This window comes from Pristis pectinata, chromosome 11 (assembly GCF_009764475.1).
Source record: "Pristis pectinata isolate sPriPec2 chromosome 11, sPriPec2.1.pri, whole genome shotgun sequence".
NCBI classification, from domain to species: Eukaryota; Metazoa; Chordata; class Chondrichthyes; order Rhinopristiformes; family Pristidae; genus Pristis; species Pristis pectinata.
In genome coordinates this window covers 55,621,832-55,649,510 of record NC_067415.1, presented here as the reverse complement: position 1 = coordinate 55,649,510, position 27,679 = coordinate 55,621,832, and the positions used below count along the sequence as shown (strand labels likewise).

At 40.6% G+C, this 27,679-nt stretch overlaps 1 protein-coding gene across 5 annotated transcripts in view; it reads left to right on the top strand.

The window, feature by feature from the left end:
• The window catches only part of LOC127576198 (ETS-related transcription factor Elf-1-like), a 109,472-nt gene extending 101,260 nt beyond the window's left edge, over window positions 1–8,212 (top strand). For all 5 annotated transcript variants that reach the window (XM_052026608.1, XM_052026609.1, XM_052026611.1 and 2 more), the window contains 2 exons: window positions 3,348–3,875; window positions 6,088–8,212. In XM_052026608.1, coding sequence (XP_051882568.1) covers window positions 3,348–3,875; window positions 6,088–6,703 — 1,144 coding nt within the window. In that variant the 3' untranslated portion in view covers window positions 6,704–8,212. The remainder of the gene's footprint in view (window positions 1–3,347; window positions 3,876–6,087) is intronic.
• Window positions 8,213–27,679: the final 19,467 nt, after the last annotated feature.

Below are 27,679 nucleotides of genomic sequence, written 5' to 3'. Positions count from 1 at the left end.
ATTGGCCAAAAACATAGCCATGATGATGGTTATTTAGTCCCATGCACTACTAGAATTCATAGAAGTCACCGTGAATGCAGAGCAATTCAGAAGTTTCTCTGGGCTCCATTGTTGACTGCTAAAATGGCCTCCGATTTTTGAAGCTTAATCTGGAATTTTTGGAAGCACCACAGCCTCTAAAATGAAGATAATGATCTGGTGTGAATGTTGTCTCAAACACCTATCAATAAGCTGTGAACAAGTTCAGTTTCTGCAAAAGACTAGTGTCTGGGTTCCTTTGATCATTATCATTTCACAGCACATTATGTGGGACTTTTAAACATAATCTGTTTCAGTACTCAAGATACTCCTAGTGAATTGGTGGTTATGTATTTTTAAAAATCTGTTATTGCAAATAGAAATGGGTTAAAATTAAGGCAAGTGAATTAGCCTGAATAATCATTGAGAGAACAGAGATTAATGTGATGTTGTAAGTTATATAATTGTTGTTATATAATTGTTGTAACAATGTTATTGAATGAGATAACGTGTTTCACAAAATTCATTTATTGTCACGGGCATACATACCCAGGGTATAAATGTCACAAAAATTAGCTTTTCGCAGCAGCAGCACCGTACCTTGCAACATGGCAAACAAGTTACAGGAACTTAAATTAACATAAATTATTCATAACTTCCATGATGAAACAAAAATAAAAAAATAAATATTATGACATCAAACTAAACAAATATAAACATAATATCATAACACAGAACTATCATCCTTCAGACCTCCAATCGCCATGAATTTCTAATTGTATGGGGGTTTAAATTCTGTTCTGAATTCTTGAGGGAAAGCATGTAATCTGGTGGTCATTTCTAGTCGAACAAATTTTTCTTTCCCAAGCGACAGACAATCTACTCAGCAGGTCGAGCAGCATCTGTAGTGGGGAGCGGAACTGTTGACATTTCAGAATGAAACCCTGCATCAGGACTGTTGAGGGGAGATGGCCGGTATAAAGAGGAGAGGTGGCGTGGTATGACTGGAACCCAAGGTGATAGGAGGGGTGAAGGATGAGGTAGGGGAGGGGAGAGGTGGAGTTGGGAGTCAGAGGCAGGTGGATGATGGATGCAGAGGAAAAGTAGATGGAGCCAGCTGGGGTAAGGGAGTTTGAAGGTTGGAGGCGGCTGCTGGAGGGTGATGAGCAGGAACACAAAGACTAATGGTGCTGGAATCTGATAAGGAAGTGGGGTGATAATGGGAGACATTAGGGGAGAGATGAATGGCAGGTGGAACCGGAACCAAATAAGGGAGGGGATCGGGTGGGCGAATTGTGTGTGGGGTGGGTGGCACGCGCGCACACGCGCACACACACACACACACACGCAAACACACCTTGACCCGCTGGGTTATTCCAACAGATTGTTGCTCCAGATTCCAGCATCTGCAGTCTCGTACGTCTTTAATTTTTTTTCTTTCTGCCCAATTCTTTGCCTCCAACAAGGCCGAGTGGGTTGGGTAGTTGCTTCCTGTTGCTCCTGTACAAGCTGAGTGCTGTGGCTCATGATGAGAGGCAAGTTGTCCACCTCCAAATCCTGCCAAGCCAGTGATTCATCCGATGAGGTTGTCTTGCACAGATTGCTGAGCCTCCCCAGCTGCGTACTTGAGCACTGGACAGACTCTGTGTCTGTACAAACTCAGATGCTGCCAAAACACTTGACATTTTAAATCCAAAGCCATTATTCGTCAGGCAGAGCTGCCAATCAGTGACCATTTTACTGTCCACCATCCGGGCATAGCTCGGTTGTTAAGTGAGGGCATTTTGCTACTCATTTTTATGGTAGATCAGGGTGGATTAACAGTGTGTGAGCTGGATCTGGACCACTCAAGCTGGTGCTGAAGTAAGTTTTAATACCAGGCAGTAAGTAGATGGAGGCAAAATCCTCTGGTTATGGCACAAACTGTGAGCTAAAGGCCTGGGTAACAGTGTGTTCTGGATTTTTGTTGGTTGCACATGATGAAATGACCCTGGAACTAAAGGGTTCTGGGGTTGAGGAAGTGCTGATTTTAATCAAATAAGCCCTGGGTGAACATAACACATATCATAACACAATGACAACTTGTTTTCTAATGTAGAGTTATACAGCATAGAAACGTGCCCTTCAGCCAAACTTGTCCACATCAACCAAGTATCTAACTGAACTAATCCCATTTTTCACGATACAAATCATACTTCAATTGGTTTTATAAGCAGTGAATGTATCAGGCTGATTGGATCAGAATTTTTTTTTTTGCCTCCCAGTCTGATGAAGGCCGTAAAATCATTTGAAGCAAATCATGCCTTCAAACACCAAAGCACCAGCCATAATTTCTAGAATTTTAAGTGGGGAATTCTTTGGTGTTTTACTGCTTGATAGCAGTCTGAATAGAAATTAGGCTATTAATAAGCGTAACATTTTATGAAGTCACAAAGGCTGACTAATAATATCAATATCTGGCTAGGCCTGGTTAAAACAAATTACGTTTATTGTAAGTGGTCCCCAGAAGTGATATAGGTTTTTATTCTGGCCCCACCCACCTAAACTGACAGTCCAGGACATGCAGCATTCCTGGAGATTCTGCAAAGAACATGTCAGTGACAGATAGAGATTGGACACAGTGATGCAATTACAGCCAGTGTTTGACTCGGGGAGAATGAATAATGTGAAGGCCCCGTATAAGAACAGTTTCGTCGGAGCATGCTGAGTTGCCATTCACTTAAAGACATTAACTAAAAGCTTCACCTCTCTTTTCTAGCTAATAATGTTGAAATTAGCACAAGGGCACTTTGGGAAAGGGAGAACATTTCTTTCCTAGACCAAGACCAAAAGAAAAACCATACACTTCTGATTTAAGGCAGCATGCATTAGTGAAGTTGCATCACACTGATAATTCTATGCTATAACATTAAAAACTATGAAGCAGCAACTCTTCATGAATCAGTATGTAGATACGAGGACGGGATTGGCTTTCTGCACTAAAGACAGAAAATGCTGGAAGTATTCAGCAGGTCAGACAGCATCTGTGGAGAGAGGAACTGTTAATGACCTTTCCTCAGAACTTGCATCATTCGTTTTGTACACGTTTGTTTTTAATGTGGTTCCAGGGTGTGGAAACCTTCACCTTTTCCTATTGTGATTAGTGATGTTAGTTTTGTATTTTGAGAGATTTCTGCTCACAGGAATTTGTAAACAATAGTCTTAGTACCACAGTACATGACTATTTTTATATTTACTAGAAATTTTGATTTTCCTGGATATTAGAGGAATTGTAAGGAGATGCTTTGTAAATCTTTTGTCAGCTTTAAACCTATCCTTTTCAATTGCAGATATTATTACCAAAGAGGAATCCTTGCCAAGGTGGAGGGGCAGCGCTTAGTCTATCAGTTCAAAGAGATGCCCAAGAATCTCATCTGCATTGATGACGATGACCCCAGTTCTATTTCTGAAGCCCGGGAAAATCCTCCAAAACTCACGACGTACAAGCTTCCCACTGCTTCAGAAACACCCTCATCTGCAACAGTCCTGCCATCAGTAGTCACAAGTTGTATCCAAACTCAGAAACCCAGGGTTGCTTCACATGTGATGTCCAGTGTGAGGGAAGCTTCACCCCGTCCCTCTACTGTAGTCAGGTCAATGAAGGCAACTTATGATGGAGAGGCTGAGCAAGGGTCGGTGCACCTGCTGTCACCAGAAATGTTGAAGGACGTTCAGCCCCTTCACAAAGTGCAGCAACCCAGTGTCCTCAAGACTGTGCAGGTGGTACACTCGGCTCCGCCTCACCACGAAGAGCAGAAGGTCACCGGCAGAAACGTCCCATTTTCAGCATCGATGACTCCGTCAACACAGTCAGTGAGGTAAAGAGAAAGCAGTATTTTAAGACTGAGCTTGTAAGCAGTGGCGTAGCAGGTAGTACTTCAGCCTCGCAGCTCCAGAGATCAGGCCCAATCCTGACCTCCAATGTTGTCTGTGTGGAGTTTGCACAGCCCTCCCACACCCCAAAGACACGAGAGTTGTTAGGTTAATTGGACAAAGTAAATTGCCCTAATGTAGGTAAGTGGAAGGAGAATCAGCCACACATGAGACAGAGTAAGTGAGAGGGGAAAATATGGAATGGGATTGCTCTGAGAGCTAGCATAGAATAAATGGGCCAAATGCTCCCCATATGTCATAAGAGATTATAAAAGAATATCAATTGATCGCAACCTCTTGAAAGGGTGCAATGATAAAAGGAAGTTATCAGATTGATATAGAGGAATAATTCGCTTAAACAACTAGCAGATGAGACCAGAGCTCAGTAATTCAGCTGCTTCTGGCAGTAAATGGTTAAATCAATTGTCTGGCATCTCCATTCAAGCTGCATCCCTTAGATTCATCTGGGAGCAGGGTCAGTGAGATAGTGTGAGATTTTACTGGATACTGTTGTTAAAGGTGATGCACTGAGTAATCTCCGTCGGTCTGGGTAATCCGTCACTGAACTCGCTAGACACAGCACTCCAAGATGCTGACAGTTAATCAGCCAGTCTAGGTTATTAATTACTGTGATCCTCCCCATGCTGCTCAATCTAATCCAATAAGCTAATGTCTTAAGAGTTAGTGTGGTCTCAGAAGGACATGCAGCAAGGATCTTGCCAGTGGTATGTGCTAGACTGCAGCATTTTTTTTATTGGCTGAAGTTTTGCATTATCCCTGCACAGACTTGGAAGGTTTCCAGTGTTTTGGTTATTGTTATCCTTGGTCATAAACTTTCTGGCCAATGTGGTGGGATTGACTGTGTTCTCCATGTCAGGCAAACAGAAATTCTACCCTTATACTTTTCTCCATGGTTTGCTTTGGAGACACTTGAGGAATGGTACTGCAGGCTGAATGTGCCAGACTTGACCTTGGGGAAAATATAAAATGTGCTCAATTACATTGATAGATAAGATATCTTTATTAGTCACATGCACATTGTGAAACACAGTGAAATGCACCTTTTGTGTAGGGTGTTCTGGGGGCAGCCTGCAAGTGTCGCCACGCTTCCGGTGCCAGTATAGCGTGCCCAGAACTTCCTAACCCGTACATCTTTGGAATGTGGGAGGAAACCGGAGCACCTGGAGGAAACCCATGCAGACACGGGGAGAACGTACAAACTCCTTACAGATAGTGGCCTGAATTGAACCCGGGTTGCTGGCGCTGTAATAGCATTATGGAGGCAGTATTAAAGACTAGTTTCTCTTCCCTACTATATGATGCTCCTTTGGACTGGGGCAAAAACTTGGGGCTGTGACAGGCTGGTATTCATGAGAAAACAAAATGTAGAAGCTTCCCTTCCTATGAATGACTTTACCAAAATGTTCCCTTTGTTCTGCTACCATGTGTGGTGATTTGTGATAAAATCTTTCATCCCTCCCTGCTGTCAAGAAATCCCTGCAAACTTTGTGTGGACAACAGCAATGCCATTACCGGAGTGGGGTGGGTGGGGGGGTGGGATGGTTTGTCAGTAGGTTATTTGATGGGCTGCAAACGTCTATACAATTACACTTTCCACTGGAGTCGCATCAGAAGCCCTCGTCCTTGGTTATAGAAGGTTAGTTGTTTTGCCCAGTGGATTGGCTAAGATCTGACTGTGCAGCACCAAATAGGGTAAAAGATGGGTGGAGTTTGCTCGTTCTCCCTGAGACCACATGGGTTTCCCCAGGGTGCTCTGGTTTCCTCCCACATCAAAAAGACGTGCGGATTGGTGGGTTAATTGGCCACTGAAAATTGCTCCTAGTGTGTAAGTGAAGGGTAGAATCTAGGGGAGGGGTGTAGTTGATGGGGATGTTGGGAGAATAAAATGTGTTTGAGGAGAATTAGTGTAAAATTGGGCAGTCAGTGCAGACTTAATGGGCCAAAGGGCCTGTTTCCATGTTATATGGCTCTGTGTCTATGTGATGATGTGAGATCGTTCAGTGGAATCTTTCACACCCAGCAATCGCTAAGCTTATTATGTTGCTGCAAATGTGAAATTGGAGAAATGTTCAAAAAGACAATAGTCTGATTGTTGTGGAAAACTTTTCTGATCTTCTAATTTTGTTCTTTCCACAGAACCATAAAGACTCCATCACAGGTTCCAGTGGTTGTATCACCAGGGGCTCAGCGACTCGGTACTGTTACATTGCAAACTGTCCCTCTCACGACTGTGATCACGAGCACTGATTTAGCAATGTCCTCTCCCAAATTCATTTTCCAAACAGTTCCATCTTCCCATCAGGGGACTGTGCTGAAAGAAAACTTCACCTTGCAAGGGGACTCGCTCATTGCAAAAATAGTCACACCCTCCTCTCTTGCTGTCCATGGTGCCAGCAGTCAGCAGGTTCTTCCAACCAGCCCACAGCTACCAGATAATACAACACAAGCTGTGTCATTGTCCAACACAGTAGGTGCGGCCACTCCCGTGGTGACCTTTGCAGCTACCAGTCAGCAGGTTATGAGTCAACCACAAGGCACAGTCTTCACATCTGTGATCAAAGCACCAGAAACCAAGCAACCTGTCATACAGACTGCGGCCAAGCAGGAAGATCAGAAAGGGGCCATGGGAACCAGCCAGCAAAGTGAACACAGAACCCAGCAGTCCCACGTAATTGTGCTCACAAACACGGCAATGCTTCCTAATCAGATGCTGTTTGGAGCAGGGGAACACAGGGAAGTGGACACACAGTGACGCTGCAAGGTTTCCCTTCCACGCTTCCTCATCTCCATTCCCAATTCTTTTTAAAACTAGAGCTACAAAAAATAATTTCTGGGTGGTCTACTTGAAGTAATGCTCAACTCAACCTGTGCTTAGTTTTAATGTTATATATAGAAGGTTACAGGGCAAAGGTGCTACTAAACTGGAGGCAAGGGCAGATGTTAAAAAATATAATCTTAAAAGATGCATTTGCTCTTTTAGATTTTTTTAATTTCTGGATGACTTTGTTATTAGAAGAATTTAGAGCTTTTTCAAACCTGAGTTGCATTTCTTACAATTAAAGCACACTACGCTACAGAAACTGTAATTATAGATCAGCAGCCTTTTGTGGATTGGCACAATATGGCCTTTGCAATGGAAGTGCTGATAAACTGGCACTGGGATTGTTTGTGCTGAATATTGTCCCTGCTGTACATGAAAGCTATCAGTTCAGTTGAATCTAAAAGGCAGCTCTTTTAATACTTAGATCCACTTGATTAAGCTTAATTTTTACTTAATCATTAAGAAAACAATTTTTTTTTTCTGTTGGATTTAAAAAGAAAGCAGAATATCCAGAATATTTGGCTGACTTGTTTCACCATGACCTTCATTCTTCTCTCCCTATTCTAAATTGTACAAACTTTGCTAAGAATCCAAAGGAAACAGTATTTGCTTATTAGATGGGCTTTTGTCAGTGGGATTTTTTTTTAAAAGAAATTATCCAAGGGCTTTTTATTTTGTAGCAGGAACCTTCAGCTCCACAGTGTAAATAGTAAAAGAAAACTTTTCTTTGGTTTTGTAAATAATGTATTTTGTGTTCTATTTTTGAGGTTGAAAGAATATTTGAAAATTCCGATTGCCAGCCCTTTTTTTAAAAAAAGAGGTACATTTTGTATAGTTTTTGAGAGCTGATGTTAAAACCATGATGTCTGCACTGGCATTCTTAGAGTGAACATGTGTTCAAGGCAAAAAATAAATAATTTTAGTTGCTATGTTTGTGTGTGTTTGCGATTTTAGATTGAGTATTGCTAACATTTGCTGTATGGCAGATGGAGTTCATTGTATTGCAAACTCCCAGTACAAAATAGCCCTTACTAATTCACATCTGAATGGTTATAAATATAATGTATTTCTGTCTGCTCATCTCCTTCAGTGGAGCAGATTTTGCTGTCCAAAGGTACTTTTCCCATTTCATCATTCTGCAAATCATTTATTAAAAGAGAATGTGGACTCTGCTGGTCTGCAAAGGTATGACCTTCTGTACTGTTGTGTTATACATTATTTGAGATGCTTTCTTATAAGCATTTTGTCGCCCAATTGTAAATTGTACAATTTTCACTGAGGTAGTCTTTGATACTTAGTCTTCGATACTTAGTCTTCCTCTAGTTTCTCTCCTCCATCACCAACTGAATGGTTCCATCCTTAATCCAGAAATTGTTACAGAATCGCCTGTAGAGACCTTTTTTTCTGTTCCTCTGTCTGATGTCTCCTAGGATCTATCCTAGGCTCCCTCATTTTTCACATTTCAATGCAGCCATTCTGTAAATTGTCCTAAAACGTCAATTTTCGTGATGGCACCCAGTTCTACTGCCTCTTTTGATGGCCCTTCTTTTCAATCAATGGCAAATGGGATAAGGCAGAGTGTAAAATGGATCCAATTCAGTTGGTTTCTCATTGGATAAGAAATCAACCCCAATCTGTTTATACTACTAAAACTGTTCCTCGGCCACTAATCCTTTCCTGGCACACCTGTTTTCTCCCAAGTGGATCAAAAAATGGTTGTTATTGGAAATCAAAGAGAGACTCTGATAATCTGACATCCAGTTGTTCAGGAATGCCAATGGTTTGACAGTAGCTCACTTATTTGTCCAGTGTGCGGCCAGGACCAGACCAGGAGCGTGGGGAGGCTTGCTGCCGGTGCTGGGGTCCGGACTGTTTGTATGTCGCAGTCTGCTTCTAGTTCCGCTTCCCTTTTTAAGCTCACAGGACCTCAAACAATTTCCTGCTCTCTTTAAACTCACTGGATTCACTGGTAAATTTGTTGTACTACTATGTAATATGTTTTTTAAAAAATAGTGAAATAAAAGTGTGTTGGGGTATTAATAGGAATAACATCCATTACTCTAAAATGTCTGCTGGTTCTGAACCAACAAAGTCTCAAGGGCGCCGAATGATTGGAGATTTACTGTGTCTGCTTCCAGATCTCTGCAGGGACTACTTCTGGCACCTCGACTGGTGAAGTGATTCCCTCGTATCAATGCTACTTTTTCTTCTTGCACTATCATTATCTCTATGGGCCTCTCTCATATCTAGCTCATCACCTTTCAATGCTGATAGATTTTGACCTTCTAAAATATGCCAAGGACATTGTTTAGGATCTTCAGCAAGCTAATTTTTCAAAGAACAGTTGGTAAGTCTTTGAACTGCATCTCTGTGATTGGTGAATCCATTGACTCTCCATACTTTAAAGTGCCTTCAGTGCTTGACTTTGAAGATGGCTATGATTAGATGTTGATGGGCCTGTCCTGTATTTTCATCATTTTAATTGTAACTTTTAGATTTTATGTACCTGTAGTTTGAAATGAGTTGCAGTAATCATTTCCCCAATTAGCAGATGTTCGTGGTATGTATCTGATGAATAAACAGCATTCGTCAGCCACTTGATAGTTTGTTGTAGTCAGAGATTATGTTTAAATAACTTATGAGATTCATGTGGTATCACTGGTGAGTGAGGAGTGCTGGGATCACACTGCCTGGACATGATGACTACACTTCAAGGCTTTTGGAGTCTGTTCCATCATTCAGTACAATTCTAGTTTATCTGATCTTTGGCCTCAACTGCACTTTACTGTCTTGCTCTCATAAACTTTTATTTCAACAAAGTTCAAAAATCTTTCTTCATCTTAAATACAGTGAGGCAGCATCTCTTGTTCTCTGCAGTAAAGAATTCCAAAGATTTGCAATACCTTGAAAGAGATCCCTCCTCATCTCAGTCTGAAGTGGCAATCCCCTTATTGTGTGACTAATTATGTGCCTAGAATTTGGATTAGAAAAGAACTTCTTTAATGAAGAACCAGAAACTGTGAGTAAAAGATAAGGTTGTGTCACGGTTTTGAGGAAGGCACTGTGGCTGGTGTCTCCATGGGGAAAGCACAATTGTCTCCCAGTGCATGTCTGCAGATTAACGACACAAACAGGAACTGCAGGCTTTTCTACACTGACTCTGACCTTTAGCTTCTGTCTCCATTTGGTGTAGAGGCTTCCATCAGGGATGAACTCTTACAAGTGGCTGCTTGAGTGGCCCTTTAAATTATGCAGCTTCGGCACAAACAACTAAACCAGCTTTTTCTGTTTTGATATGTAATTGGCCAACATTTGGGAAAACATGACTGAGAAAACAGTGCCATCAGAGATTTGACATCATTTGGTGTGCATTAGACATGAAAGACATCACCAATGCAAATCACAAATCCCAGTGCTCAGATGAATTTATGGAGCAAAATGACTTGGAAATGGCCATTATCCTGTTTAACTCAGGGGGGGGTGGGGATATCAAATTTTAATCATGTGACACTGCAGAAAATGGCATGCACAATTGAATTTCCTGAAAGGAAGGAATCTGATAGTTTGTGCTTTCATCATTTAGGAAATGTAAACTCTGAATGTTTTGCATTGTTTGGTTAACCACAAATGATGAGTGTGGACTGTCTCTGGGTCATCATGGGTGTTTTGGGGGGAAGCCATAGTTCCAATCAGCTGTGATTGTGTACAAGCCATTAACAGGTGCTTTCACTCTACACATCTTGTGCAAAAGGGAACCATGGAGTAGTTACTAATATCTTGGTTTTTTTTAGGTGTGGCTTGTGGTTGATCACAAGCATTGAACTGTGATCGCAGATGGCAAATGTCATGTTTTTTAGGCATCATGAACCCTGTCTGGATGAAGTTGAGTTCCACAATTTAGTCAAATTAAATCTGATGTCTTGATTGACATTCGTATAGCATCTTTCATAACCTTGGAATATTCTGAAGCATTTTGCAAAGAAAGAGGATCTTTGGAAGTGTAATTAGTTTAGCAATGAAGACTATAAAATGCTCAATTTGCAACCAAGTGTAACCTTAACTTGCTAATTTATTTTTGATGATGGCTGAGAGCTAAATATCGGGGATACTGGGAAGTATATTCATTGAAAGAATACTCATGATCTCTTAAATGTACCTGAGAGGTTTAAGATGGAATCCTTCTCCAGTTCTCCCTCCCAACTGAACCAAAGTGTTCCCATAGTTTTTGTGCTCAAATCTCTGAAATAGGATTTAATCCCACATCCTTCAGCTGCTTGCTATAAGTGATCCTCAAATTCCATGTGAACTTTAATAGAATCAGAGGTTTGTGCTGCTGAATATTTGAAATATTCAGAATATGTTGTCACAGATATTATTGTCAATTTTTGCTCCCTATTTAAAATATTCACAAGGATGAGGAATTTACAATGGAATGGTACTGTGCTCCAATCAGATATATTTTGAGTACTATATCCAGTCTGCTTGCTGGAACCCAAGGGTAGTTCAAGCTCCAGAGGCTGTTGGCAAAGGTATAAGTTATGAGGGATAACTGGAGAAATTTGAATTTTCAGTTTGAAAATAAAGGATCTGTAAGAGGACCTTTTTAGCATTGTTGCAAAAACATTAATGGTAAATCTATGCTGTTTATAAGTTGTAAACGTGTACATAATTTCAAAGGTAGATTTTGTGCTGAGATCAGGAAATTTACTCATCCAGAGAATGGGTATCAATCAACTTCCAGATAAAGTATCAAAAGCAAAATCCCAAGAATCATCTTGGAAAATATTGTACGCTGCTGTTTATGACAGATTGTTTCCCAAATATTCTACTATCCATTTTTCAACACTGCCTTGCAGCAAGGATCAAGTCAATCCTTTTATTTCAATTTACCCCTGCAAAGAAAAGTGTTATTAAACTCATCTGTTTCTCTTTTTGTTTTAAAATAATTTCTGTCAGAAAGAAAATTCAAATTCTGGCTTGCTGTTACTGTTAGTGTTAAAAATTTCCCTGTGGGAAAAATCATCTTGCTATCTCCATGTAACGCAATTGTCTTGGTGGTGTAATAACATTTGTTCTGGGTGCTATGAGATAGAGCCTTCCAGATGTAAAACTAGTCACGCTGTAATTCTCAACATACATGGCATGTGCTGTCCTTTGCAGTATTCATTCTGTCCAATAATGTCTACTTGCCAAAACTAAATAGAGGGAAATTAGACACTGAAGGGACAGAAAGAGGGGGAAGTTTATAAATTGTGAGGTCATGTTTGAAGCTCTGTTAAACATGGGGTGGCACGGTAGTGTAGCAGTTAGCATAACGGTTAGCGTAACGCTATTACAGCGCCAGTGACCCGGGTTCAATTCCTGCCGCTGTCTGTAAGGAGTTTGTACGTTCTCCCCATGTCTGCATGGGTTTCCTCCCGGTGCTCCAGTTTCTTCCCACATTCCAAAGGCGTACAGGTTAGGAAGTTGTTGGCATGCTATGTTGGCACCGGAAGCGTGGCGACACTTGCAGGCTGCCCCCAGAACATTCTACGCAAGGATGCATTTCACTGTGTGTTTCGATGTACATGTGACTAATAAAGATATCTTATGTCTTGAAGTTGGTGCAAGTCAGATCTTTAAGTTGAAGATATTCAATTTAATATGAAAAATAGAATGATATATCTGTTTAAATTGTACCTTAATATAAAAACACAGTAAAGGTTCATTAAGTAAGTTAATGTAAAGTTAGGTAAGTAAGGTGCTAAGTTCTGGTAGGACATATTGAGTAAATTTCTGGAACCTTAGGACTGTTGATGTACAGAAGAACCTGGGGTGCAAGTCTATAGTTCCCTGAAAGTGGCGACAGGTGGATAAGGTAGCTTTTTTAAAACAAAACCTTTTGGTATGCTTGCCTTCATAGGCCGAAACACTGAGTAAAAGAGTTGGGATGTCATGTTGCGGTTGTACAAAATATTAGTTTGATTGCACTTGGAGTATTGTGTATAGTCCTGGTCGCCACATTACAGTGGTAGCAATAGGGAGAGTGCTAAAGAGATTCACCAGCATGTTGTCCGGAATGAAAGGTTGTAGTTATAAGGAGAGATTGGATAGGCTGGGTCTATTCACATTGGAACGCAGGAGGCTAAGAGGCGACCTTATGGAAGTTTATAAAATTATGAGGGGCGTAGATTGGATAGATGGAATCTTTTTCCATTGGCAGGGGAGTTTAGAACTAGAGGGCACAGCTTTAAACTGAGAGAGGAGAAATTTATAGGAGATCTGAGGAGTAGTTTTTTATGTGGAGGGTGGTGAATATCTGGACTGAGCTGCCAGATGAGGTGTGGATGCAGGTACAATTACAATGTTTAAAAGTTGTTTGGACAGGTACTTGGGATGGAAAGGCACAAAGGGATGGAAAGGCACAGAGGGATATAGGCCTAATGTGGACAAATGAAATTAGTGTGGATAGGCATCACAATTGGCATGGACGAGGTGGGCTGTATAAGGGCTTAGTTCTATGCTGTACGGTTCTATGATAACCATAATCTATCTTGAAAGTTTGAATTGTCTCAGTATGCAAAGCCTGTTCCAAAAGGCATTTCTACGAATTTTTGTATGAAAATTATTTCCTGCTTGGCCAACTTCTAATTTTAAGATTGTCCCCCTTTCTTAGTTATTCCATCAAATAGTTTTCTTTCAATAAACTATTTGATTTTTTAAAATGTTTTAAACACCTTGGTTTCATGCAGTTAGTCTGATGTGTAGCAAAAGCTACATACTTAAATGTGATTCTTTTAAAAAGACAGAGTTTGCACTTGTTTTACACCCTTCTAACCAATAAAGTACATTGAAGTTTGGTTACAATGAATTATAATGCAGTTACTATAGTATTGTAGGAAAATTTAAGTCCAAGAAAGCTGAAGCAGAAATGAGTTGGGCAAATAACAAAATTTATTATTTAAAAATCACAAAGTACTATGTAAGGTGGAAATCCGAAAGAAAAACAGAAAATGCTGGAAATACTTAATGGGTCAGGCAGTATCTGTGGAGAGAGAAACAATGTTAACTTCTACAGTCAATAAATTCTCATAATAAAAATATATTTTTTGTTAATAATGTAAGTGGAAACATCTACCGAGACATTGGTGCCATTGGCTGTTTAATGCCCAAATTGACAGCTGGCAAATCCCTACCTGGGCCAGCTCCATACCACCTCCTCTCCCCCACCTCAGCTTTACCAGCTTGTCAGTGTTTTTTTTAAAGAAAATACAAATGATATAAGAAAGTGGGGAAAAAAGTATTTTTAAAAAATGGGCAAAACAAATTTAAATAATTAAAAAGCTCAAACAAACCCTCTACAGGCCCTACCTGGGTTATAAACACCTGACTTATGTACAGCTGAATATCCAAATGAGCTCCCATAAATATTATTAAATTCAAACAAGAACTAGTCTTGAAGAAAAAAAGCTGCTTGTGTGTAACTTCCCTGTAGTAATCAGATGCCATTGTCTCATAAGAACACAGGCTGCCAGTTTCACCATGGGAGGGCACTTAAGAGAGTTACTTTAGAAATTGGCAAGAAATCGCTTCTATTAATACCTGTGCAATGATACTCTATTAAACAATATAATAACTTATTCTTCAAGCCCATCGAAACCAGCCATTGAGCAAGGACATCCTGATTCTGTACCACTGGAACAAGGCAGAGGAAGACCATAATTAAAAGTTTATGTTAATTGGCCTCCAGCACCATTCATTACAATACTGTGGAGGTATGGTTACTGTATCAAGTGATTTTGTGTAGTTTCTGAATTATGGACAAAATCGTCATGAACATCTGTAAAAATGGAACCTGTTGTAATCTGGGGACAGCCTTTAAATTTAAAAAAGGGTACTTGCCATTTTACCTTTCTTCCCCACAATCCTGAAAATGGCATTAAAATCAATGGGTTCAAAGATCCTGCACCAAGTCTTACTTGCAGTACTTGAATCCCCAGTATACATGATGCAGCTCCACTGCTGCACCACACACAATCTAAGAATGGAGTGTGCTGAAATATGCAGCACCCAGTAAAGTTTTGTGGTTTGGAACCTTCATGTTTAACTACACATGTTAGTAAATACCATTCAGAAATATTGGAATTTACCAATAAAATTTGTCCATGTAATAAAAAAAATCTTTGGCCATGCATATCATACGTCAGGCTGATATTTATCGATTACTGCTCAGCTTTTGACACCATCATTCCTTCATTACTAATCACCAAGCTTCTAAACATGGACCCTTGTACCTACCTCTGCAACTGGATACTCGACTTACTCATCGGGAGGCCACAGTCAGTGCGGATCAGTGGTAACATCTCCTCGCTGACAATCAACACAGGTGCTCTCTCTCTACACTCATGGCTGTGTAGCTAAACTCAGCTCAATCACCATCTATATGTTTGCTGATGACACTACTGTTGTTGATAGAATCTCAGATGGCAATGAGGAGGCACACAGGAGTGAGATAGATTGGCTGATTGGTGGTGCAACAACAACCTCACATTCAACCTCAGCAAGACCAAGGAATTGATTGTGGACTTCAGGAAGGGGAAGTCGGGAAACACACACCAGTCCTCATCCAGGGGTCAGCAGTGGAAAGGGCAAGCAGCTTCAGGTTCCTGGGTGTCAACATCTCGGAGGTTCTATCTTTGGCGCAACACATTGATGCAATCATGAAGAAGGTATGCCAGCGACTCTACTTCATTAGCAGTTTGAAGAGATTTGGTATGTCACCAAAGACTCTTACAAATTTCTACAGATGCACAGTGGACAGCATTTTGACTGATTGCATCACAGCCTAGTGTGCAGGCTCCAATACACAGGATTGCAAGAGGCTGCAGAGGGTTGTAGACTCAGCCAGCTCCATCACGGACACAACTTGCCCCACCATCGAGGACATCTTGAAGAGCCAGTGCCTCAAGAAGGTGGCATCCATCACCAAGGACCATCACCATCTGGGACATGCCCTCTTCTCGTTACTACCACTGGGGAGATCCTTTCTAGAGGTCCTGTCATCATTCTGTCAATATGTACAAGAGGTATTATGTCCTCTTAGATTGAGATCATTTTGCAGGTTTTTCCGAGGCCTCTTCTATAGGACTAAAGACATGGTTTATCTGGAATTATTAGTGCCTAATTGTAATAGTTTCACTGCTTTGACCATACATTGTAAAGAGGTTAATTGCTGGTAACTCAGTAGTCCTTGTACTACAGGCTCTGCTAAGCCCTTTGTACATATTTAGAAGTATTAGGACTCACAAATATACAAGAAGATAGCCTGAAAACATAACAACTGTGAGTGCACTAACTAGTAGACTTAATATAATAATTTAATTTGGTAAATTGGTTTATTATTGTCACATGACTTGGTACAGTGAAAAATGAACAGTATACAAGAAAAATGGGCCGAAGGGCCTGTTTTGTCCTGTATGGTTCTATCAATTCATTACAATGGTGCATTGAGGTAGCACAAAGTAAAACAATAACAGAATGCAGAATATAGTGTTATAGTTACAGAGAAAGTCCAGTGCAGGTAGACAATAAGGGGCAAGGTCATAACAAGGTAGATTGTGAGGTCAAGGGTCCATCTTATTGTACTAGGGAAACATTCAATAGTCATAACAGCAGGTTAGAAGCTCTCCTTGAGCATGGTGGTACGTGCTTTCAGGCTTTTGTATCTTCTGCCCAATGGGAGGGGGGAGAACAGAGAATGTCCGGGGTGGCTGGGGTCCTTGATTTTTTTTTATTTACAGCATGGTAATGGGCCCTTCCGGCCCAATGAGACCACGCTGCCCATTTTAAACCCCCATATTAACCTACCCGTACGTCTTTAGAATGTGGGAGGCTGCTTTACCAAGGCAGTGAGAAGTGTAGACAGAATCCATGGAGGGGAGGCTGGTTTCCGTGATGTGCTGAGCTGTGTCCACAACTCTCTGCAGTTTTTTGCAGTCATGGGCAGACCAGTTACCATACCAAACCAAGATACATCCAGATAGTATGCTTTCTATGGTGCATCGATTTTAAAAAAAGCTAGTGAGCTTTCTTGGCAGTGCTGTCTACGTGGTTGGACCGGGACAAGCGATTAGTGATGTTCACTCCTAGGATCTTGAAGCTCTCAACCATCTCAACCTCAGCACCACTGATGTATACAGGAGCATGTGCACCACCCCTCCTTCCTGAAGTCAATGATCAGCTCCTTTGTTTTGCTGACATCGAGGGAAAAGTTGTTGTCATGACACCATGTCACTAGGCACTCTATCTCCTTCCTGTACTCCAACTCATCGATATTTGAGATACAGCCCACTATGGTGGTATAATCTGCAAACTTATAGATGGAGTTAGAACAGAATCTGGCCACGCAGTCGTGAGTGTATAGGGAGTAGAGCAGGAAGCTAAGGACACAGCCTTGTGGGGCACCCATGTTGAAAATAATTGTGGCGGAGGTATTGCTGCCTGTCCTTACTGATTGCAGTCTGTTTGTCAGGAATATAAGGATCCATTTGCAAAGGGAGGTGTTGAGTCCCAGGTCTAGGAATGTGGAGATGAATTTGCTTGGAATTATAGTATTGAAGGCAGAGCTGTAGTCAATAAACAATAGTCCAGTTAATATTAAAAGCAGTGCTCTAAGAAGAGACCTGTGTGGGACATAGTAGTGCAGTAAATCTTTAATGAACACTCTATGTATGGACTACTACTGAGATAAACTTGTTCCAAGCATCCAATTAGCATTCACTTTGGCCTAGTGAAACCTAATACCTTGAAACAGTTGTTTTAAGCAGGCATCACTCCTTGCCCGTCTTCACTCATGTAGAATGCATGACCGTTTCAGATGTACCAAATTAGATCTATTCATGGAAACTGCAGCTGGTCTTATTTAAGGTATAATTCCTTAACTTAATACAAAAATGCCCTCTTACAAAACTTCATTTTTATATGTTTCATTTGAACGCTGAACATTTCAGTTCAACCACTTCCAATCTGACAGTTTCTTGGCAGGGCAGAGTTTATAAACATGTGAGTCTTTCAAGTTCAGTAACTGATCCATATCACTTACAGCCCGGAATATCATACGAGCAATAATCCCCCATCCACCCATCCTCACAAAAAGCACAATTTACATAAATTTACGACTGACAACAAACATTCTGGTTGTGCCCATGTTGACTTGCTTAATAGCTATGGTTCTGTTGATGCCTTTACTGCCTCCAAAACTGAAGTTTGTGGGTTTAAGTATTACTACCAGTAGTTCAGGTCAAATATTTAGGCTGAGATTCCAGTGAAGTTCTAAAGTACATCAATGCTTTAAGAGTCCCCTTTCAAATAAGTTAGGAAACTCTTATAAAGATCAACTTCATAAATCAAGCCAAATGAAATTCCTCACAGTCAGCAATGATCACCTTTGTGCATATCACTCCTAGTTGTCTTTCACATGCCCTTGTGCATCCTAGAACTCCCCAATATTGGTACCTAGTGGCTTCAACTTGACTGGCAGAAGGCTATTAATGAAGGTTACAGCTGGTCTTGCAGGACATCCTTCAAAAAGTCTGGATCAGGGAAAAAAAAAGCCTTCAGTGCACGAGCTCAATATGACCATTACTGTCTGACCTGGTCAGGTGACAGACAAAGACTCTAATGGAGTGGCAGTAGGGAGATCTATGGAAGAGATGAAAGCAGACTGGGAACCATGGAACTATTGCTCCTCCCAACAAGGCCTCAGGATTCCTAGCAAGATTGCTGCAATGTTGTGAGACATTGCATGTCCCCGTGAATCCAAGCTGATACGGACTCAGTGAAAGTCCCTTTAAGATAGAGAGTGTGTGTGTATGTGTGTGTGTGGGGCGTGCTTACGTCAATAGAAGATAAAGGATGTAATGACGTTGTTGAAGAAGTCAGAAGAAGAAGGAGAGAGAGAGAAGGGAGAGAGACACCAGCCTGCTTGTTTTCTCTATCGATGGATGAGAAACAATAACTGTGTTTGCCACTGAAATCCATGTATGGAAGTTGGAAGTAATCCGGTGGAGTTCACTTTGTTGCTGACCTGTAGAAGGAAACAGGTATTTGTGTGTGGACGACCACGGTTCGGATGCTTTTCGGGGTGAGGAAGTCACTACCGAGTAAACACTGAAGTGTCGTTTGGGTTCCATCGTGGAACATTTGGATTTCGTATGTACTCTCTCTATGTTTTTCTACATCTACGTCTTATCTTCAGACAACGGTGGTTGTTGAAGAAGCCCTTGCTCATGTTTCACCTTATGGCTTGCGGAACTGAACTTTAAGAACCATTCCGGAACTGGGAGTTTTGGACTTTGTCACACACACACACGAAGAGTTTAGTTTTGGGGTTAACGTTCGAGGTTTAACATTTTTGAATTCTAACATACTAACATTTTTACTTTTATTTTACGTATTATCATAAGTAGTGATTAATAAAATAGTTTTTAACACTGAATCATGCACAGTGTGTTTCTTTTGTTGCTGGTTTGTGACAAAATTGGGGGCTCGTCCGGGATAGTTCCCAAGGTTAACGAGATTCGTCCGGGATCCAATCCAAAGGTTAACGAGTGTCGTCTGGGATCGTTCCCCAGATTGACGAGATTTGTTCGGGATTCAATCCAAAGATTTTTGAGGGAGGTCTGATAAATTCTTTTTAATTGGCTTGTGTGTGTGGAAACCAGCAGCAATGGATATTAAGGCATTTTTGGAGTCACCAACCCAAAAGGGATTGGAGGTGGCGAAAAAGGATGATTTGATAAAGATTGCTACAAGGCTAAACCTTACAGAAGTAAAGCAGTCTATGAGAAAGGCAGATATTCAGAGACTGATAGCTGGCCATTATGTGGAAAAGACGGTGTTTGAGAAGGAAGTGTTAAAACAGTTTCCTGGCAGTGAAATAGCAATTTCTGAGGCACAGGTGCAGCTGGCAAAGATAGAGGCTGATCTAGCAATGAAGCAGATGGAATTGAAGAGGATGGAGCTGGATAGTGAGGAGAAGGAAAAACAGAGGCAGCATGAGTTACAAATGAAGCATAGGAGTTTGGAATCTGATTCTGAAGATGGTTTTTCAGCCAGCAGGGAGGTTCGATTAGTCCCTCCGTTTGAAGAAGATCAGGTTGATCAGTATTTCCAACATTTTGAAAAGGTTGCTGAGAGTTCAAACTGGCCAAGGAAAGGATGGGCTCTTATGGTACAGAGTGTGATTAAAGGTAAAGCTCAAAAAGCTTATTCTGCTTTGTCTGCTGAGGATGCAGCTGATTAAACCAAGGTAAAACAAGCTATATTGAAGGCCTATGAATTGGTACCTGAAGCTTATAGACAAAAATTTAGAGACTTGAGGAAATCTGCAGATCAGACTTATATGGAATTTGCCAATGGAAAGAGAATATGTTTTGAACGATGGTACATGGCTAAAAATGTAGATGGGGATTTTGATAAATTGAAAGAATTGATATTAGTGGAAGACTTTAAAAGATGTGTTCCAGCTGAATTAACAACATATTTAAATGAAAAGGCAGTGGAAACTTTACAAGAAACTGCTAGGTTGGCAGATGATTATGCTTTAACCCATAAATCCAAATGGGGACAACCTAAAACCTTTCAAAAGAGTTACAAAGACAATCCAGGTAAACCGGAGATTAAATTGGGAGGTAATCAAAAAGGAAAAGATGAAAAGAAGCCAGGGCTGGAGAAACCTGTTGAGCGTACTTATTATTACTGTAGGAAACCTGGCCACGTGATATCTAATTGTGCCCTTTTGAAGAAGAAGAAGAAAGCTGTGCCCAATGCTTGCTTTCAGGCAATTAAAAATCAAAAAGGTTTAGGAGATGCTGTTAAAGATCAGTCCTTGCAAGAGGTAAAAGTGGAAAAGTTGGAGGAGGTGAGAAAAGAATTCCGTTCGTATGTATCCGAGGGTTTTGTTTCACTGAATGATGGGTCACCCCAGGTGCCAGTGAAAATTCTTAGAGATACTGGGGCTAGTCAATCTCTCTTGCTGGACAGTGTTTTAAATTTTGGTGAAGAAAGTGACACTGGTGAGGTAAATCTAGTGCGAGGCATTACAGATGACACCATATCTGTCCCTTTACACAGGGTGATTTTAAAGTCAAAGTTCGTAGAAGGACCAGTCGAGATAGGGATAAGACCTAGGTTGCCAGTGGAAGGAGTTTCTTTGTTATTGGGAAATGACCTTGCAGATGGAGAAATTGTTCCTGTGGTACGGTTAACAACCAAACCAAGGATTGATGAGTCTGAGAATGATCCAGATGTTTACCCATTGTGTGCGGTGACTCGAGCTAGAGCTAAAGAATTAGCCAAGACCGACAGTACGGTGCAGTCTGATGTGGTTCCTTGTGACAGTCCTAAACAGGAAGAAAATTATGATGCCTTATCTGAGACTTTTCTGTCTTCACTGGAGGATCAACATCCTTATAGTGAGCCTGAATTTAAAGATTTGTCTTTGTCGAGGAAAGATTTTATGGTGGAACAGACAAAGGACCCTGAGTTGACAGAATTGAAAGAAAAAGCACTCTCATGTGAGGAGATTGAGAAAGTGCCAAGTGGATATTATGTCAAAAATGGAGTGTTAAGGAGGAAATGGAGACCTCCCCATGTCCAAAAATTTAAAACTCGGTTGGAGAGAGTCTGCCAGCTAGCGAGAGAGAATTTGAAAACCAGCCAGATAAGAATGAAGACATATTTTGATAGACGTGCTCAGCCTAGGACATTCGCAGTGGGGCAAAAGGTGTTGGTATTTTTCCCTAGCCAAAATAATCCCTTGCAAGCTCGTTTTTCTGGACCCTATGTTATTGAATCTCGAGTGACTGATCTAACATATATAATCAAAACACCAGATAGACGCAAGAAAACACAACTCTGTCATGTAAACATGCTAAAACCTTATTATGAGAGGGATTCAGTGGTGGCCTTGGTGGATGATGTAAAGGTTGTTTCTAGAATGCCTGATGTTGATGTTGAGGAAGGCCAATTTAGACCAAATATTGTTCCATCGAAACTAAAAAACCAAAATATCATGGAGAACCTTGAAACGAAATTGGACCATTTACAAGTTTCACAAAAACAACAGATGAGAGAATTAATTTTAAAATTTAAAAATCTGTTCCCAGATGTTCCAAACAGAACATCGATAATTACCCATGATGTTGATGTTGGGGATGCAAAACCAATCAAACAACACCCATATCGAATGAATGTGGAAAAAAGTAAACTTGTTGATCAGGAAATAAAGTACATGTTGGAAAATGATATTATTAGACATTCTAGTTCAAATTGGAGTTCGCCCTGTGTTATTGTACCTAAACCTGATGGAACTGTTAGATTTTGCACAGATTACAGGAAAGTGAATGCTGTAACAAAGTCAGATGCTTACCCTATTCCTAGGGTGGATGATTGCATAGACAGAGTGGGAAAGGCAAAATTTCTTACAAAGATTGACCTATTAAAAGGGTACTGGTGTGTTCCATTAACAGATAGAGGAAGGGAAATTTCAGCCTTTGTAACCCCTTCTGGATTGTATGAATACAATGTTTTGCCATTTGGAATGAAAAATGCTCCGGCAACATTTCAAAGAATGATTAATTCAGTGATTCATGGGTTAAAACATACAGATGCCTACATTGACGACTTAGTGACTGGGAATGATACTTGGGAAGATCACATCTCTGCGTTAGAAAGGTTGTTTGAAAGACTTTCCAAGGCTAACCTTACAGTTAACTTGGCTAAAAGTGAATTTGGCCATGCCACTGTGACGTATCTTGGTTATGTTGTAGGTCAAGGCAAGCAAGCTCCTGTTCAGGCAAAAGTTCAAGCAATATCTGAGTTCCCTATTCCCACAGGTACGAGGACTGTTAGAAGATTTTTGGGAATGGTTGGATATTATCGAAAATTTTGTAAAAATTTTGCTGATATTGCTCTTCCCCTAACTAATCTTCTGAAGAAGGGAGTAAAGTTTGTTTGGACAGATTCTTGTCAAGAAGCATTTAAGAAGCTGAAAGCCATTTTATGCTACCATCCTGTGCTCAAAACACCTGACTTTGAAAAGCCATTTTCATTAGCAGTAGATGCCAGTGATGAAGCTGCAGGAGCTGTGTTGTTGCAGAAGGGTGACCTTGATGATATTGACCATCCTGTAGCTTACTTTTCAAAGAAATTTAATGAGCATCAAAAGAATTATTCCACCATAGAGAAAGAATTACTGTCGCTTGTTTTAGCCTTGCAACATTTCAGTGTATATGTTTGCACCGTTCAAAAACCATTGACTGTGTATACAGATCATAACCCATTGGTGTTTCTGAGCCGAGTCAAAAACAAGAACAGAAGGCTGTTAAACTGGAGTTTAATTTTGCAAGAGTTTGATCTCATGATAACTCACATTAAAGGCAAAGATAATGTGATTGCTGATTGTCTTTCCCGATGTTAAATGGGTGTTATGGACTCAGTGAAAGTCCCTTTAAGATAGAGAGTGTGTGTGTATGTGTGTGTGGGGCGTGCTTACGTCAATAGAAGATAAAGGACGTAATGACGTTGTTGAAGAAGTCAGAAGAAGAAGAAGGGGAGAGAGAGAGAGAGAAGGGAGAGAGACACCAGCCTGCTTGTTTTCTCTATCGTTGGATGAGAAACAATAACTGTGTTTGCCACTGAAATCCATGTATGGAAGTTGGAAGTAATCCGGTGGAGTTCACTTTGTTGCTGACCTGTAGAAGGAAACAGGTATTTGTGTGTGGATGACCACGGTTCGGATGCTTTTCGGGGTGAGGAAGTCACTACCGAGTAAACACTGAAGTGTCGTTTGGGTTCCATCGTGGAACATTTGGATTTCGTATGTACTCTCTCTATGTTTTTCTACATCTACATCTTATCTTCAGACAACGGTGGTTGTTGAAGAAGCCCTTGCTCATGTTTCACCTTATGGCTTGCGGAACTGAACTTTAAGAACCATTCAGGAACTGAGAGTTTTGGACTTTGTCACACACACACACGAAGAGTTTAGTTTTGGGGTTAACGTTCGAGGTTTAACATTCTTGAATTCTAACATACTAACATTTTTTTTAACTTTTATTTTACGTATTATCATAAGTAGTGATTAATAAAATAGTTTTTAACACTGAATCATGCTCAGTGTGTTTCTTTTGTTGCTGGTTTGTGACAAAATTGGGGGCTCGTCCGGGATCCAATCCAAAGATTAACGAGTGTTGTCTGGGATAGTTCCCAAGGTTAACGAGATTCGTTGGGGATTCAATCCAAAGATTGTTGAGGGAGGTCTGATAAATTCTTTTCAATTGGCTTGTGTGTGTGGAAACCAGCAGCAATGGATATTAAAGCATTTTTGGAGTCACCAACCCAAAAGGGATTGGAGGTGGCGAAAAAGGATGATTTGATAAAGATTGCTACAAGGCTAAACCTTACAGAAGTAAAGCAGTCTATGAGAAAGGCAGATATTCAGAGACTGATAGCTGGCCATTATGTGGAAAAGACGGTGTTTGAGAAGGAAGTGTTAAAACAGTTTCCTGGCAGTGAAATAGCAATTTCTGAGGCACAGGTGCAGCTGGCAAAGATAGAGGCTGAACGAGAACAAACCCAGTTAAAGATAGAGGCCGAACGAGAGCAAAAGAAATTAGAAGCTGAACGAGAGCAAACTCAGATGAAGATAGAGGCCGAACAAAAGCTAACTCAGATGAAGATAGAGGCTGATCTAGCAATGAAGCAGATGGAGCTGGATAACGAGGAGAAAAAGAGGCAGCATGAGTTACAAATGAAGCGTAGGAGTTCGGAATCTGATTCTGAAGATGGTTTTTCAGCCTGCAGGGAGGTTCGATTAGTCCCTCCGTTTGAAGAAGATCAGGTTGATCAGTATTTCCAACATTTTGAAAAGGTTGCTGTGAGTTCAAACTGGCCAAGGAAAGGATGGGCTCTTATGGTACAGAGTGTGATTAAAGGTAAAGCTCAAAAAGCTTATTCTGCTTTGTCTGCTGAGGATGCAGCTGATTATACCAAGGTAAAACAAGCTATTTTGAAGGCCTATGAATTGGTCCCTGAGGCTTATAGACAAAAATTCAGAGACTTGAGGAAATCTACAGATCAGACTTATATGGAATTTGCCAATGGAAAGAGAATATGTTTTGAACGATGGTGCCTGGCTAAAAATGTAGATGGGGATTATGATAAATTGACAGAATTGATACTAGTGGAAGACTTTAAAAGATGTGTTCCAGCTGAATTAACAACATATTTAAATGAAAAGGCAGTGGAAACTTTACAAGAAACTGCTAGGTTGGCAGATGATTATGCTTTAACCCATAAATCCAAATGGGGACAACCTAAAACCTTTCAAAAGAGTTACAAAGACAATCCAGGTAAACCAGAGATTAAATTGGGAGGTAATCAAAAAGGAAAAGATGAAAAGAAGCCAGGGCTGGAGAAACCTGTTGAGCATACTTGTTATTACTGTAGGAAACCTGGCCACGTGATATCTAATTGTGCCCTTTTGAAGAAGAAGAAGGAAGCTGGGCCCAATGCTTGCTTTCAGACAATTAAAAATCAAAAAGGTTTAGGAGATGCTGTTAAAGATCAGTCCTTGCAAGAGATAAAAGCGGAAAAGTTGGAGGAGGTGAGAAAAGAATTCCGTTCGTATGTATCAGAGGGTTTTGTTTCACTGAATGATGAGTCACCCCAGGTGCCAGTGAAAATTCTTAGAGATACTGGGGCTAGTCAATCTCTCTTGCTGGACAGTGTTTTAAATTTTGGTGAAGAAAGTGACACTGGTGAAGTAAATCTAGTACGAGGTGTTACAGGTGAGACCATGTCTGTCCCTTTTCACAGGGTGATTTTAAAGTCAAAGTTCATAGAAGGACCAGTCGAGATAGGGATAAGACCTAGTTTGCCAGTGGAAGGAGTGTCTTTGTTATTGGGAAATGACCTTGCAGATGGAGAAAGTGATCCTGTGGTACGGTTAACAACCAAACCAAGGATTGATGAGTCTGAGAATGATCCAGATGTTTACCCATCATGTGCGGTGACTCGAGCTAGAGCTAAAGAATTAGCCAAGACAGACAGTCCGGTGCAGTCTGATGTAGTTCCTTGTGACAGTCCTAAACAGGAAGAAAATTATGATGCCTTATCTGAGACTTTTCTGTCTTCACTGGAGGATCAACATCCTTATAGTGAGCCTGAATTTAAAGATTTGTCTTTGCCGAGGAAGGATTTTATGGTGGAACAGACAAAGGATCCTGAGTTGACAGAATTGAAAGAAAAAGCACTCTCATGTGAGGAGATTGAAAAGGTGCCAACTGGATACTATGTCAAAAATGGAGTGTTAATGAGGAAATGGAGACCTCCTCATGTTCCTGTTAATGAGGAATGGGAAGTTATTCATCAGGTTGTTGTTCCAAAAGTTTATAGGGATGAGATTTTAAACCTGGCCCATAGTATGCCTTTGGGTGGTCATTTTGGTGTGAATAAAACTGTAGGGAAGATCTTGAAACAATTCTATTGGCCTGGTTTGAGAAAAGATGTGGTGATGTTTTGTCGAACCTGCCACACATGTCAGATGGTAGGTAAACCAAATCAAAAACCCCCTGTGGCTCCTTTGAAACCAATTCCTGCTTTTGGTGAACCCTTTTCGAAGGTGATTGTGGACTGTGTTGGCCCCTTACCAAAGTCTAAGACTGGAAATCAGTATTTGTTAACCATCCTGTGTGCCACTTCTAGATTTCCAGAGGCAATACTCCTTAGAAATATTAAGGCCAAGACGGTGTCAAAGGCTCTTGTAAAATTTTTTACCTTGTTTGGTTTGCCAAAAGAAATCCAATCTGATCAAGGTAGTAATTTTATGTCAAAAATTTTTCAACAAATAGTCTATGAGCTGGGAGCAAAGCAGATTGTATCATCTGCATATCACCCAGAATCTCAAGGAGCTCTGGAGAGATTTCATTCTACTCTCAAAAATATGCTGAAGACTTATTGCTTTGAAAACACCAAGGATTGGGACGAAGGTATCCATTTACTTTTGTTTGCCGTTAGAGAATCGATCCAGGAGTCAATAGGATTTAGTCCGTTTGAGCTTGTGTTTGGACATAGGGTGAGAGGACCTTTGGAGTTGTTAAGAGAGCAATGGGTTAATGAGGAAGTTCACTTGAGTCTGTTGGACTATGTCCAAAAATTTAAAACTCGGTTGGAGAGAGTCTGCCAGCTAGCGAGAGAGAATCTGAAAACAAGCCAGATAAGAATGAAGACATATTTTGATAGACGTGCTCGGCCTAGGACATTCGCAGTGGGGCAAAAGGTGTTGGTATTTTTCCCTAGCCAAAATAATCCCTTGCAAGCTCGTTTTTCTGGACCCTATGTTATTGAATCTCGAGTGACTGATCTAACATATATAATCAAAACACCAGATAGACGCAAGAAAACACAACTCTGTCATGTAAACATGCTAAAACCTTATTATGAGAGGGATTCAGTGGTGGCCTTGGTGGATGATGTAAAGGTTGTTTCTAGAATGCCTGATGTTGATGTTGAGGAAGGCCAATTTAGACCAAATATTGTTCCATCGAAACTAAAAAACCAAAATATCATGGAGAACCTTGAAACGAAATTGGACCATTTACAAGTTTCACAAAAACAACAGATGAGAGAATTAATTTTAAAATTTAAAAATCTGTTCCCAGATGTTCCAAACAGAACATCGATAATTACCCATGATGTTGATGTTGGGGATGCAAAACCAATCAAACAACACCCATATCGAATGAATGTGGAAAAAAGTAAACTTGTTGATCAGGAAATAAAGTACATGTTGGAAAATGATATTATTAGACATTCTAGTTCAAATTGGAGTTCGCCCTGTGTTATTGTACCTAAACCTGATGGAAC